The 13,169-nt window shown below is 42.1% G+C and overlaps 2 protein-coding genes across 3 annotated transcripts; both read right to left on the bottom strand.

The window, feature by feature from the left end:
- Positions 1-1,057: 1,057 nt before the first annotated feature.
- LOC135244802 (mitotic checkpoint protein BUB3-like) lies at positions 1,058-7,607 on the bottom strand. Of its 2 annotated transcripts, none has more exons than XM_064317379.1 (7): positions 7,447-7,607; positions 6,501-6,695; positions 6,009-6,078; positions 5,275-5,426; positions 3,783-3,941; positions 3,284-3,461; positions 1,058-2,818 (listed from the first exon to the last, which is right to left on the bottom strand). In XM_064317379.1, the coding sequence occupies exons 2-7, from the start codon at positions 6,693-6,695 to the stop codon at positions 2,598-2,600; spliced, it is 975 nt and encodes a 324-aa protein (XP_064173449.1). In that variant the 5' UTR covers positions 7,447-7,607; the 3' UTR covers positions 1,058-2,597. The 2 variants fall into 2 exon arrangements, with proteins under 2 accessions (XP_064173449.1, XP_064173450.1); XM_064317380.1 differs by lacking the exon at positions 7,447-7,607 and adding an exon at positions 7,242-7,399.
- Positions 7,608-8,914: 1,307 nt separating this feature from the next.
- hmx2 (H6 family homeobox 2) lies at positions 8,915-11,547 on the bottom strand. Its single transcript, XM_064317915.1, has 2 exons — positions 10,778-11,547; positions 8,915-10,059 (listed from the first exon to the last, which is right to left on the bottom strand). Exons 1-2 carry the CDS (start codon positions 11,037-11,039, stop codon positions 9,512-9,514), a joined length of 810 nt encoding a protein of 269 aa, XP_064173985.1. The 5' UTR covers positions 11,040-11,547; the 3' UTR covers positions 8,915-9,511.
- Positions 11,548-13,169: the final 1,622 nt, after the last annotated feature.

Here is a 13,169-nt window from a genome sequence, read left to right as displayed (position 1 = left end):
TTTTCACTGTCGAGGGCTAGGGTACTCCAAATGTACATGAATTACCCACTTTGCACCAAGACTGTCACCATCATTAAAAGTCAGTGAATTAGTGTACATTTATAGTGTGAAGCAGGCATCCTGATTATAGCATGAAAAGTAACTCAAATGAGGAAAGTTTACATATTTAGTTGAGATTAAAACAAGTGATTTTTTTAACAACTATCTTGCATAAATACTACAGGTTGGAAGAATTGCAACACTAAATGAAGTAAATAATGATTTATTAAAAAATAACAATTCCCCTGCTTCTTTAACCCTCTGCAACATGGAATTGGTCATTCCAAATGCTTCTGGAATTCCTAATTTTTGTGACAAATACACCTGCCTGCAAGCCAATGAGAACCAGACCTGGGTTAAAAACGTATATGTTTTGGATTCAAATACTTACTTCTACGCTTTACTGATCTTGTCTGGTGTGGAACCAATGAAATACTCTCAAGAAGTACAAACCACGCCTTCTGGTCATACTGGCAGGCTCAATTACACCAGGCAAGATCAATAGAGCACAGAAAAGTATTTGAATCCTGTAGATATTTCAATTTTGGCCAATGTAATAGCTTCACATGAAAAAGAAATAAAACTGCTATTAAGGACTGCTAAGGTCATAGCATTCTCTTTTGTAAATCTAGTCCAAGCATTGCCTTTCCAAGTGGCATAGGGTAATGCTGGAGATCACTGGTACGTACGAGACAATGACACAGGAAATAGGCTTTACATTCTTGCATAAAAAACTGATGCAGACTTCATGAAGCACTTTTGTTTTATTGCCAGCCACAGAAAAAATGGATTTGATGCACAGCCTAATCCACTGAGAGAGAGCAGGACTCTGTGCTCATTATTCTGAGGGAAGAGCACAGCCGCAGCTGGCCATCACTAGTGCCAAAAGACCCGTTTCAGAACAGTAAGTAAGGTAAAGCCACACTTAAACCTCCCTTCTGTGGCAGAGTATACGTTAGGCTGCCAATCGCCTCACTCCTGCAGCACACGCATTCAAAAGTAAAGACACACAAGCATCTCTCCAAAAGCTCCTTTAATACATTCACAAGGGCCCACATCGAACTTACACTCACATTAATAAAATACACGGCACTCACTTGAAATATTGTAAAATGAAAGCAGCAAACCACAAAGCTCGGCAAAACAGCCCTGCTGAAAGATTTGAATGCCACATTGATTGTGCACCTTCCTTTCAAATGTCTGTCACCGATTAATTCTTTGAAGTATTTAGCAGACTATTCAGGCCAGAAGAGACCTAATGGGAAAGTTATGAATAATTCTCTCTTGAGTATGAAACCTCTTCTGCTCAGAAAGACCTTCTTGGTGAACGCTCCAGCATACTGCTTCTCGTTAAACATTTCTACCTGTCCAGTGGCGTGCTGAATACTGTAGCTAGAGCTAGCCGAGCTCAGGGACTGAAGAGTCCTCAGACAAAAAAAGATCCATTAATGTCTGATATTAAACAGAATCAAAGGCGGGGGGGGGGTATACCTCGTCTGGCTCAGCGAAGCTTTTTAACCATTAGCCAATAAAAGGAGGCAGCGCTCGGGCTGGTAAATGACCGAGGCGGCATTGGCAACCTCGTTACGGTCCTCTCAAACTCACTTAGAGACAGAAACGGGTCCAGAGAGTTGCCTGTCTTGATGCACCGCGATTGCTTTAAATGTACTGTCAGGAGCGGGGCGGCGGCTCTGCGTCTCGTCACCAGGTTATCTGCAGGCGGCCGGTCCGCCACCCCCCCCGGCGCCTGCCTCGGGATCAACCGCTCTCCGACGGGGGGGGGGGGTTATGAAAAGAGGACACCTTGTCACTGCCCACCATCGATGGCAGTGTTTTCATTGCATAATAAACACGGTACTGGAGATGCGCTTGTCAGTGATGTCATCTTCTGGAGATTTACTTACATCCACTGAATTCAGGTCTTAGACACAAACTGAAGATCTTTGTCCTAAAGACCCGCAGAGGTCAAGCAGTTTAAATAAAATATTACTGAAATAAACAAGCCTCTTGGAACGTGGAAAAAATGCTTTGTTGATCACGCCTGTCAATCAAAATATTCTACAGCACAACAAACTGTAATACAATGTTACCTCGACTGTGAAGAAATGAATCTGATGAATAAAATGCATTATTATTGTTATTATTATTATTATCATCAGAGAAAATCCTGCATCAAAGCATGATATTAGCAGGGCAATTCAACAACAATAATAACAATAATAAGAATAAGAATAATAAATTAAGTCCCTGTGTTTACATTTATTTCACAGTCAATGTCCAGCATAAAGTGTTCCAGCAAATATAATAATTCAACACCACATCCAAGCTGTCTCCCTGTGTTGAGAAACCTCTACATCCTGTAGTTAAGATCGCACGTGGTGTTATCTAGTGTGCAAATGAAAAGAAATAAACTTAGCAGGGGGAAAGTAATGGTATTTTACGTGTGTCACCACACACGTCAGAAAAGCCTGCAGTGGAGGTTGTGTGTGCACCTGGTCGCGAGTGACCTTCATGACGGCAAAGAGCAAACCGGACGTGTGGTCAGGGGCTGGGGGGGGTCACTTGGGCTTGGTCTCGGCGTCGGTGACCTGGCGGATGAAGATGGCGTCCTCGGGGTGGCTGATGTCGCCCTGCTCCTGCATGTAGGACGTGGCGATGGCCAGGGTGGAGCCGTCGTTGCTGAACGCCAGCGAGGCGATGCTGGTGGGGTAGCGGTGGAACTGGCACAGCCGCTTCTTGTTGAAGGGGTCCCAGATGTTCACGAACCTGTCCGAGCCCCCTGCGGGAGAGGAGGCGTGGTCAATGCCGAGCGAGAAGCAAACGAATGAAAGGAGGCCGGAGGGCCGGAGTCCCGCCCATCAGCACTGCTTTCTACTGGGGGTCTCATAGGGGGCACAGTTCTGTAAAACAACCCTACACCGGAGCTTAAATGGCTAACTTACTACAAATGTAGATGAGCCTTGATTCAGCATCCCAGAGTTTTGCTCCTTTCGCCCCATGTCTAATGGTCTGAATCCACTTTTCTCCTCATTGGCTCAGTCTTAGCACGAGAGGACATTAAACCTTAAAATTGGGGCTCTGGGCTTTGTTATTTATAGAGCCCACCACACAACAACTTTTAGGCATTTTCATAATCTTGATAATCCACTGACTGCCAATACCAAGCCTATGGAGCACAACAGGTTGCCGCCCCCCCCCCCATCTCTATAAAAACAGCGGTATAGGACCGAGGTGGAGCTCTCACCTGTGGCAAAGGTGTTGTGAACGCTATGGAAGGAGATGGCGTTCACAGGGTAGACCTGCTCGATGCCGTTCTCCTTCAGTCGGTGACATTTGAAGGCGTACTTCTTCTTCTGAACCTCCAGGCTGGGGTCCAGGTATTCCACTGCAACCCGACCTTCAATGGAGCTCAGGACGTAGCCCTTAAAAAATAAATAAAATGATTTCATTTTAAAAAACAACTTCATCACCAACAAAAGACTCTTCCCTGAAACCACAGGACCGGTCTGAGACTCGATTACCTTCACTGGAGTGTCTCACTTGAGTTATATAATGGACAATTGTTACCATTTGCAAAATTTGATGGTTCCTGTGATTTAAAAATAAAAAAGCATCACCAATGACATGACAAAAGGGAGTTGGAACCAACCAGATAAAGGACTGGAACAAACCATTAGAGATTAGGATCGTAAAAGTCGTTTAGTCTGGTTTTAATGGTAGCGGTCTGTGTGCTCGGCGCATACCTGCTTGTTGGGAAAGGCTCGGATGCAGCGCGTCTGGTACTTGAGGCTCGACTCCCTCCTCTGCTGCACGTATCCCATGTTCCTCAGGTCCCAGACGAGGACCCTCCTGCCCGCCGTTCCCACGATCAGCCGGTCCCCCGCCACAGAAAGTGTATACACCTAGAATAAGACGGGAAAGATGGTGTTGACTACAACCCAGCCGAGCTTTTAGAGGCAACGCAACCAGGCCCAACGCCTTTCTAACGGCCGGCAAGCACTCGAAGACGGCAAACGTCACTAATTCTCACAGGAGGGAAAAATAAAAGAAATAAATAAATAAAAACCCGCACTGGAAGCCGGACTCCCATCTTCTTTATATATGGGGCCCATTATTCTGGCCGTAAATCACGCTCCCCAGCCAGGCACACTCCGTCTCCGCCCACCAGCGGGTTTGATGAATCCCGACATACAACACATCATCCCAACAAATCTCACAGCGCTGCCAGCCCGCTGTCTCCCTCCGCTTAACCACTTCAAATCATTTTGATCGCCCCGCTATTAAAATATGTAATTCATACCTGCCGTTTAGGTGATACATAACACAAGCTGTTCTTTATAAATACAGGTTGTCAGATAAAGAGTCTGTTTTTAAAAAAATAAATTAAAAATCGTCTGCTGCCTCCTCAGCCTTTAAATCAAGCTCTGGGGCTGATGGGTCATGCAGATTCCGGGGTGGGGGTGCTGGCGGCGCGCGGGCGCGGATCATCCATCCGCGCGAGAACAGCGAGCGGCGATGACATAATGACCGTGGCGGACCTAATAAACAGCTTCATTCACCGGAGCTGTTGCGTCGGCTGCCATCAGTCACAGATTCATCCCCCCTGCCCGTCCGGCTGCTGCCAAAGGCTCCGATAAATCACCGCTGGTACCCACTGCCATCCGTTTATCCACAACACGGGTCTGCGCGCGGAACTGGGTCAGCAACAATCACAGCAGCGGCAGGCGCCTTTTAAGGCCCGATGCAGCGCATAATGCAGCCATTAAAGCTGAGACTAAGGGGATCCTCCAGGACTTCTACTGGTTAGGGCCCAAATGCTCAGTAACTCACTGCTGGATTAGGGACAAAATGCTCAGTAACTCACTGCTGGATTAGGGCCCAAATGCTCAGTAACTCACTGCTGGATTAGGGACAAAATGCTCAGTAACTCACTGCTGGATTAGGGCCCAAATGCTCAGTAACTCACTGCTGGATTAGGGCCCAGAATGCTCAGTAACTCACTGCTGGATTAGGGTCCAAATGCTCATTAACTCACTGCTGGATTAGGACACAGGGAATGCTCAGTAACTCACTGCTGGATTAGGACACAGGGAATGCTCAGTAACTCACTATTGGATTAGGGCCCAAATGCTCAGTAACTCACTGCTAGATTAAGACACAGGCAATGCTCAGTAACTCAGGGCTGGGTTAGGATCCAAGGAATGCTATACAGGCTAACAACGGAAGCTTGTTTACCTTTTCAGGTTGGGTGAAGGTCCCAGCATTGCAGGGGGTCCGTGGGTCCCAGAGCCGAACAGACCGGTCCCAGCTCCCCGTTACCATGACATTAACTTCTGGGCAGTATTCCACGCAACGAATGGGGGCATCGTGAGTCCCCACTATCGTGTCTGAAGGGAAAATGGGGACGTGGACACATTGTCACTCTATTCTGATTTACCACAAGCTCCTACAAAGCGATCTGCCAATTTCATTTGTTTTACATGCAAGCCAACTCAATTTAACTTCTGTTAAAAGTCCAAAAAATTGCAGCAAAGTTAGACATTTGTGAGTTGACATGAAATAAAAAATCAAATGAAAGTCAAATGAAAAGGCTGTGGAAAAACTTAAATTGTGTTAAGAAATTCAAGTGCACTGCTCAGTGACACCTGTGCTTCTCCAAGAAGAAACAAAAGGCCTCATTCCTACACAGTGGCACTACAGAAGAGAGATTCTGAAATTGTGCTGGAACAGTGGCAGTAAAAAAGCTATCAGTGAAAATGTACATAAAGCAGGTGGGTGGAGATCAAATGCATGTACAGGATAAAATTTAGGGGTTTTAAAGTAAAATGTGAGAAAATGTGCAGAAAAGAAAAATCACACACACACACACACACACACACACACACACACACACAATTTACTACCTTCACAGCCATGGTTTCCACCAGGCAAGTCTATGCTATGTTAAATTTCTAGATTGTTAGACGTACCCTGGTCTGTATTTAAATCATGGGTTTTCAACTGCATGTCCAGCCCCCCACTCCAGGCATGGGTGGGGTCCTATAAGATAAGAGGTATGTCATCCAAAACCACTACTTCACACCGAAGAGACATAGATAAGGTGGACGTAGCAGCTCAAATATTTATTTTCCCTCTTTATTTTCTTAATAGCAAGGCACTACATATAAAAAAATTAAAATATCAATGGGGACTTTTAATTCTAATATTCATGCAGACTGAAAGTGGCCAAACAAGTGAAATGCCGCTGCTCATGATTTGATGATTTGATTTAGTGGTAGCACAGTTGGGGAACCATCCCTTTGGGCTGCATCTGCTACTAAGCAGTGTGCAACAAACACTGATGCAAGTTTAATATGGAAAAATATCTACTGGGTTTTTTCACTGCATTGCACACAGTCAGAAACTTACTCAGGAATGTGTACCTGCAGAACAGACATTTCATTGCCAGCTGTATTACTTACATAAAATGCACAATCAAGCACAGGGGCTAAGTGCTGGTACTTCATTCTCATGGAGTTGCCACCAACATCAAAAAGTCGGACAGTAGAGTCCCAAGAGGACACCAGTAAGAACTGGGCAGTGCTGGGGCTGAACTTCACCGCAGAGATGCTGTCCTCCGGCCCCTGGTTTAGCTTGAACTCGTTCGACCCCGTCATCTGGAGAAAAAAAAACAGCCGCGACGAGCAGGTTATTTCAATTCCTCGTAAAATGTGTTGAGTTGCTACCTTAACTAGCCTTTCCACAACAAACTAGCATTCTGTGATACACAAAACAAATACGTACACGTCACATCCTGTTACGCATGTGTCAATAAACTAGTCTCAACTTCCAACCTTACAGTATGACTAGCTAGCCACCGTAAAATGCATAGCTGAATGCACAACGTTATGAATGCATAGTTAACGTTAGTTCTTGGTAGTTCCTTGATAGCCAACTATAGCGAGATTTAACGTATTTCAGAGCCTCACACCACCAATAGCCACACCACCAAATTAAAATTTCTAGCCAGGGAGGTTAGCTCGGGTTGCATAAATCAACTACCCGGCGAAAGGCGTAGCATCAGCTATTAAATTAGCTAAATTAGCCATCACTGGGGACGACAGCTATCCGGACAATACTAGTGCTAGCTAGCAAAGCATCCAAACGAAATAGGTTATTCAAGTTTGTCTGTTAATTATACTGTGACAGCAAAAATAACAAACCTAGCACAGATGTGGCCAGTAACGTTGGCCTACCAATTCGCCAGGCCTAACTAGCAAACGTTCCGAGCAAACGCTTCGGCTTATTTTTAGCTGGAAAGCATGCTAACGTCGCGTTGGCAAGCTATTCAAAACGGGCCAATATCAAGTATAAATGGCCACCTTCTGTGACAATAAATAGTTTTTCGATGACTTTATATGCACTCACCGCTACGGCTAGATAGGTGCTACAGTACTCTTGTTGTTTCCGAAACCGAGCAGCCGACAATCCCTTTTCAATCAAGACTACAAAACGGCCGGCAGCTGTACCGCCTTCCTTGTTTCAAAATGTTACGTCTTCAATTGGTCAACAGAAAAGTAGACCGCACCCACCGCCTCTCATATTGGATAAAATAGTAACTTCCTGTTACTCGTGAGTAGTTCCGTTGTTCTTGTATTTGTCATGTGACATGGGACGTATATGCACGATCTTTCAGTTCAAGCTGGAACCATCAGTCTCTCAAATTCTGAGGTATTCAACGACGTGTTGAAACGGTGATTTCATTAGACAACAGTGGATTTGTCTGGTTACGCTGTACTAACATTAGACGATTTCTCTAGATGTTTCTCATTGGCGGAAAATTCTCCGAAACAGAATTGTAGAATTGTATTGCTACCTATAGGCTGTGTGACAGTGTAGTTAGTTAAATAGTAATATTTGAACATGGTTAGGCAGTGTAGTCTAAACAGGTTTAGCTACCTGACCATATAAATTATGAGATACAACATAGGCTACTCAGGCCATTCTCATAGGCCCATGTCTGCACATAGGCCTACGCACATGGCTTCTTCGTCAACAGTCTGCTTATCACAATAGCCTATTGGTATGGAAAGTGAAGTCCAAGTCAAGTTGCAACAACGATTCTGGGCCACATCCCTTGTAAACGCAAACAGTATTCCAATTAAATTTTTTTTCTATTCATCTATAGCCTATTATATTTTAAAATTGTCCCGGAATTGGAAATGTTACACTACACCTGCAAAGCATGCCTATTATATTGTAGTAGGCGATCTATTTTTACTTATATTTACTAATATTTTTATCAAAACGTTTGACATCAAATAGAACCCTAATTTTTTGTAAGCGGACTATTAAAACCCGGACCAGACTATAAAGCACGGTTTAAAAAGTTCTACTAAAATACCTTATAAAAATTCACTTGATTTTTTTATTCACTAGAAAACTTGTTGTTGCAACCTTTAAAAATACATTATTATTATTATTATTGTTGTTGTTGTTTTAAACACGTAGCTAAATATGTTTTGCATCGACATCTCTTTCAAGATCCGGCTTTAAGTTTACAAAAAATGGAATAATCATAAAACGTGAATGCATAGGCTACTGTCAATAGCAGGCGCACTAAGAATTTACATTCACATCACAATTCAGTTGTAAAATATAATATAGGCTAGTCTAAATTGTAGTGCTATAGTGTAGTGTTTTTAACCCCAGTGCCAAATGAGAAGAAATGTCTGACAAAAGCAAACGTGTCAAATAGGAACGTCAATAGGCTATCAGATGTCTGTATGTAGTCTGTATGTTCACATCATTTCCTCTCAGGATTTAATACTGAGGAAAATACTCAATGCACGTACTGATGGCGACTGCGCATTGGAACATAGAAAAAACAAACATATGGAGTTGTATAAAATTTTATTGGGGGGGGGGGGGGGGGTGTTTGGGGAGGGGAGGTACACTTAAACAACGACAGTTAATTCTTCAACCGGTAGTTGCTTGATCAAAACTGTATTTTCGTTTTTGCTCAGCCACTCAAGATAATTTTATAGATTTCTCAGATCATCTTCCAAGACTACTTAAAGATTAATTACATTTTTTTCTCCTTAAACTAGTGATCCGATTTATTCTGTGCAGACAGATTTTTATTTAGCTTTTTTTAATTAGATGGGCTGAGGAAAAGAGCTACAGATTTAATTTCCACCTGATTTCATCTGTATTACAATGGAAAAAAATCCCCATATAACGTGTAAAATCGGTTAAACAAGGGAGAAAACACTAAATAAAAAAGTACAAAATTCGTATACACATGGTGTATTTAATACATTTAGAGAAGCACGATGCTTTCTTATTTGCACATACAGTTGCTGCATAATAAGAAATATGTCTTCAACAAATAAGGTGATATAAATAGACATATAGGCTATTTGCCAAACAATTTTATGCGTGTATCGTAGATTTTTATAGGTTTGATATTGACTTTGTCATGAGTTTGAGGTCAGTATTCAATCTTGTTGTAGAGATTGTACAACGGTAACGCTGGTAAGTTGCTGCCCGGGTAATACAGAGGCGTTGGGAAGGCAATAGACCTTGGAACCGGAACCCGTAACAAAGAATTATCTCTAAAAACAAGCGGCATCCCAACTAGAGTCTGTGCAGACGCGTGAGCCATATTGGCCGCTTCCAGTTCTGCTGAGAGCTGTCGTTTCCATTTGTTCCTCCGGTTTTGAAACCACGTTTTCACCTGTGTCTCTGTAAGCTGCAGACTGGAAGCGAGACAGGCCCGTTCGGAGCTGCTCAAGTACCTTTTCATGTCGAATGTGGACTCCAGCTGGTACACTTGACTCCGGGAGAACACGGTGCGAGTTTTCTTCTTTGCCGAGTTGCTCTGCTTGTCAGTCCCGTCTCTTTGCCGCTCCTCAGAAATGGGTGACATTTGGTTGCATGGCCTGTCTTGTTCGTCTTTGTAATCCTGTAGCAGTGGTTGTGTTAAATGCTGCCGTCGCTCTGTTCCGTCTTGTTCTGGTGTAATTCCTTTCGAGGCGTCTGCGTGGGAGAAACAAAACAAATTGGCAAGCAACCAAATCTCTGAAAACAAAATTATCCTTTTTGATATTCGCACAACGTATAGGCTAAATAGCCTATGTGTTGCTCATTTGTATGAAAATATGTGTCTATAAAATGTAGGCAATGTGGTGTTAGTTTTTCACCATTCAGTGAACATGATGCGGTCTGTACAATTAATTCACTCTATAATCGCGAGGATATGCAGTAATGGTGAGAAACAAAATGCATTTTAGTACAGGTTTAAAAAACCCCAGAATAGCCTACCGAGCAATTGAATGTATGTGCGAGCTTCAGCGAAATGCTTCACTAAAATCTAGCTTTGTATTCGATACTTTGTTCAAGAGTTCATTAAATTTGAACTTTGACTATTGGGTCGACCGTTGAAAGATTATAAGTGCCCCATTGAATAAACAATGCAATATGACTAACACAGGCACATGATCCTAATTAATTCCGGCTCGAGTTTACGGTCAATTGAGAAACCAACACATTTGTTTTAAAAGCCTGTTTGATTAATTAACATACTCGATTAAATTTGCCACGAGGGAAAAAATATCCTGTAATTATTTGTCGTTTCATCTCTTCGGTGACGCCTCAGACGGTACTCCTTAGTAGCATGGTGTATTACTAACACCATACTGACATAATAACAACATCAACAGCGCAACAAACAAGATGCAAATTTCGATTCACTTACTTATTGTGGAAAAGTTAAGGGATTGGTGCTGGTTGCATGGGTCGCTGTGCCCGGGTTCAGAACAGAAGCAATGTGACGAATCTTCACCGCTGCACTCCTCCTCGGAGGACACCGACAGCGTGCGCCTCCCCCGCAGGATTCCTGTGGAATTCTCCTTGGTACCCGATCGTGCGCCATCGGATGTGGTACCCAGAATTGACTGAATAGTGAAACTCGAGATTGGGGCCGGCGAGCACTTGTTACCACTGTCTTCTGTGTTCATTCTGGACTCATAACATTAAGGGGGACGAAGCTATACGCGCGTGTAAAATGTGTAAACTTGGATGAAAAAACAACACGCGGCTTTGCCCAGATGTTCTGGATAGGTTCTTTAAAGAGATGGTTGAGGGGATTTAGTTGTTTTTCCTGGAGCTCGCTATACATGAATGTATTCCTGCCTACTTCCACGCGCACTCGACTAAAGGCAGCATTGTGGCGTTGCTTCATTTGCATGTAGGTAAGCCTCCCGTGGTCCAATCACAGGCTTAAAGTAAGTCCCGGAAATTTTAAACTCCTTGAGATTGAACGAAAGAAAACGGGAGGGCTCACCGTGGGTAGTTTGACAGCCATGGGTTCATTTTCAGATAAACCTCAGATGTGTCCTTAAATTCTATCATATGAAATTCATTCGTTTGACAACAAGGAATATCTTAAAGGCCCTGCCGTCGAAACATGGCAAAATTGACACCCTAAGAATGTCGGAATGCAAATTAGGAAAAACATTCCATTTTAAGTAGGATTATGGATTTCAGGAGACTTTTCTTTCAACCACTCAACCATGAAATTATATTTTATGCCATGGTCTTTTCTCACGTTTATATATATATATATGTATATATATATATATATATAGAGAGAGAGCATGATTCAGAGTTAAATCACATTAAGTCACAGTAAAACAATAATGACAACTAAATTTCATGTGAATGCATCAATGAAGAGCGGCACGGTGGACACAAAGCTCTGTCAGAAAGCAAATACCCATTTTTATGTTCTGTTGGTTAATCCGAGCTAAACAAATAATGCATTGGAAATTAATAGGAGCATACATACGCAAGTCAAAATGGAATACACGTATCGACATTGAATGATATATTTTGCTGATGTAAGCGCCTTAAACATACAAACAATTTGAACAAATAATAAAAAAGCGCGATTAAACTTATTTAAATATATGACAGAATCCACAAGGAAAATGTGATGGTTCGGCACCTTTCTACTCTGCCCTAAATATCATAATGCCGATATTTAAGAAATAACATCAACTGAAAATGATAGCTTAATTATAAATAAACCGAGAGATCTGCGAAGTCGTTCATCTTTACTAATGCCATATTTATACGGTAACAGTTTTAACTGCGTATGCTTTTCGAATATTTCTTACATTTCCAGCCAATACTTTGTTTTAGGTTGGAGTTAAAATACAATATTTAGGTTCGGGCGTGGTAACCTTATTTCATTGATTAATGCATTAGTACATTTATTAATTAATTATTTATTAATTATTTATCTTATTTGAAAGTTTAAGTCTAATCACTTCGAAAGACCATTGAATTAAGACCAGTCAATCGGTGAATTCATTGGTGTGTGCTAGTATGCCCATTTCACCTTTTTCTTTCTTGGGTTTCAGATTAAATCGACCACAAAAGCACTACTCTTACTGGGAAGATGAGGAACGAAATGAATAGAAACTGACCATTCAAATTATAGGCTTAAACAAAATATGATTCTTCATCGAATGATATGTGTCATCGTTTGGCTATGCGCTGGTAAAAGTAGTTTCCATACATAGAGCATCGCACCGCAACGACTCCTACTAGGATATCTTTCTCATACGCGGACTTGATCTGTCTCATCTTAGCCTAATGAAGCAATCACCTTGCCTAATGAGACAGTGACTCATTATCACATTGCGCATTTATGCTTATCCAATTGTGCTTCAATTATCAAAACGTATTTTCTTAAAAACACTGCTGCCGTTTTTTTCTTTCTTCTTAAAAAAAAGTTTACAATCAGTTTGAGATATAGTTTATCAAGATATATTATTTCAAGCTATTGTCGAGTGATTGTTTCTGAAAAGTAGCTATAAACTAAATATATATTTTGCACATTTTTGATTCAGCCACGATTTCATGAGCAACGGGGAAATATCTAAATGATAAATATCCACCTAAAGGTAAAACCGAAGCGCGTATGCTACAGTTTACTTTGTTTTTAAAACAAAGTAGCCTAAACCAAACCGTCTGCAGGCAAAACACGGACCAATACAGTCTGGTTCCATGTCAGGCAAGCAAAACTAAGTTTGCTCCGATAGTTAGGCCTATAGTAAAAAAAACAGTCAAATTGAGTTCCT

The sequence above is a fragment of the Anguilla rostrata genome, chromosome 18 (assembly GCF_018555375.3).
Source record: "Anguilla rostrata isolate EN2019 chromosome 18, ASM1855537v3, whole genome shotgun sequence".
NCBI classification, from domain to species: domain Eukaryota; kingdom Metazoa; phylum Chordata; class Actinopteri; order Anguilliformes; family Anguillidae; genus Anguilla; species Anguilla rostrata.
Note: the sequence above shows the minus strand (reverse complement) of the source record. Positions and strands in the feature narration are given on the sequence as shown.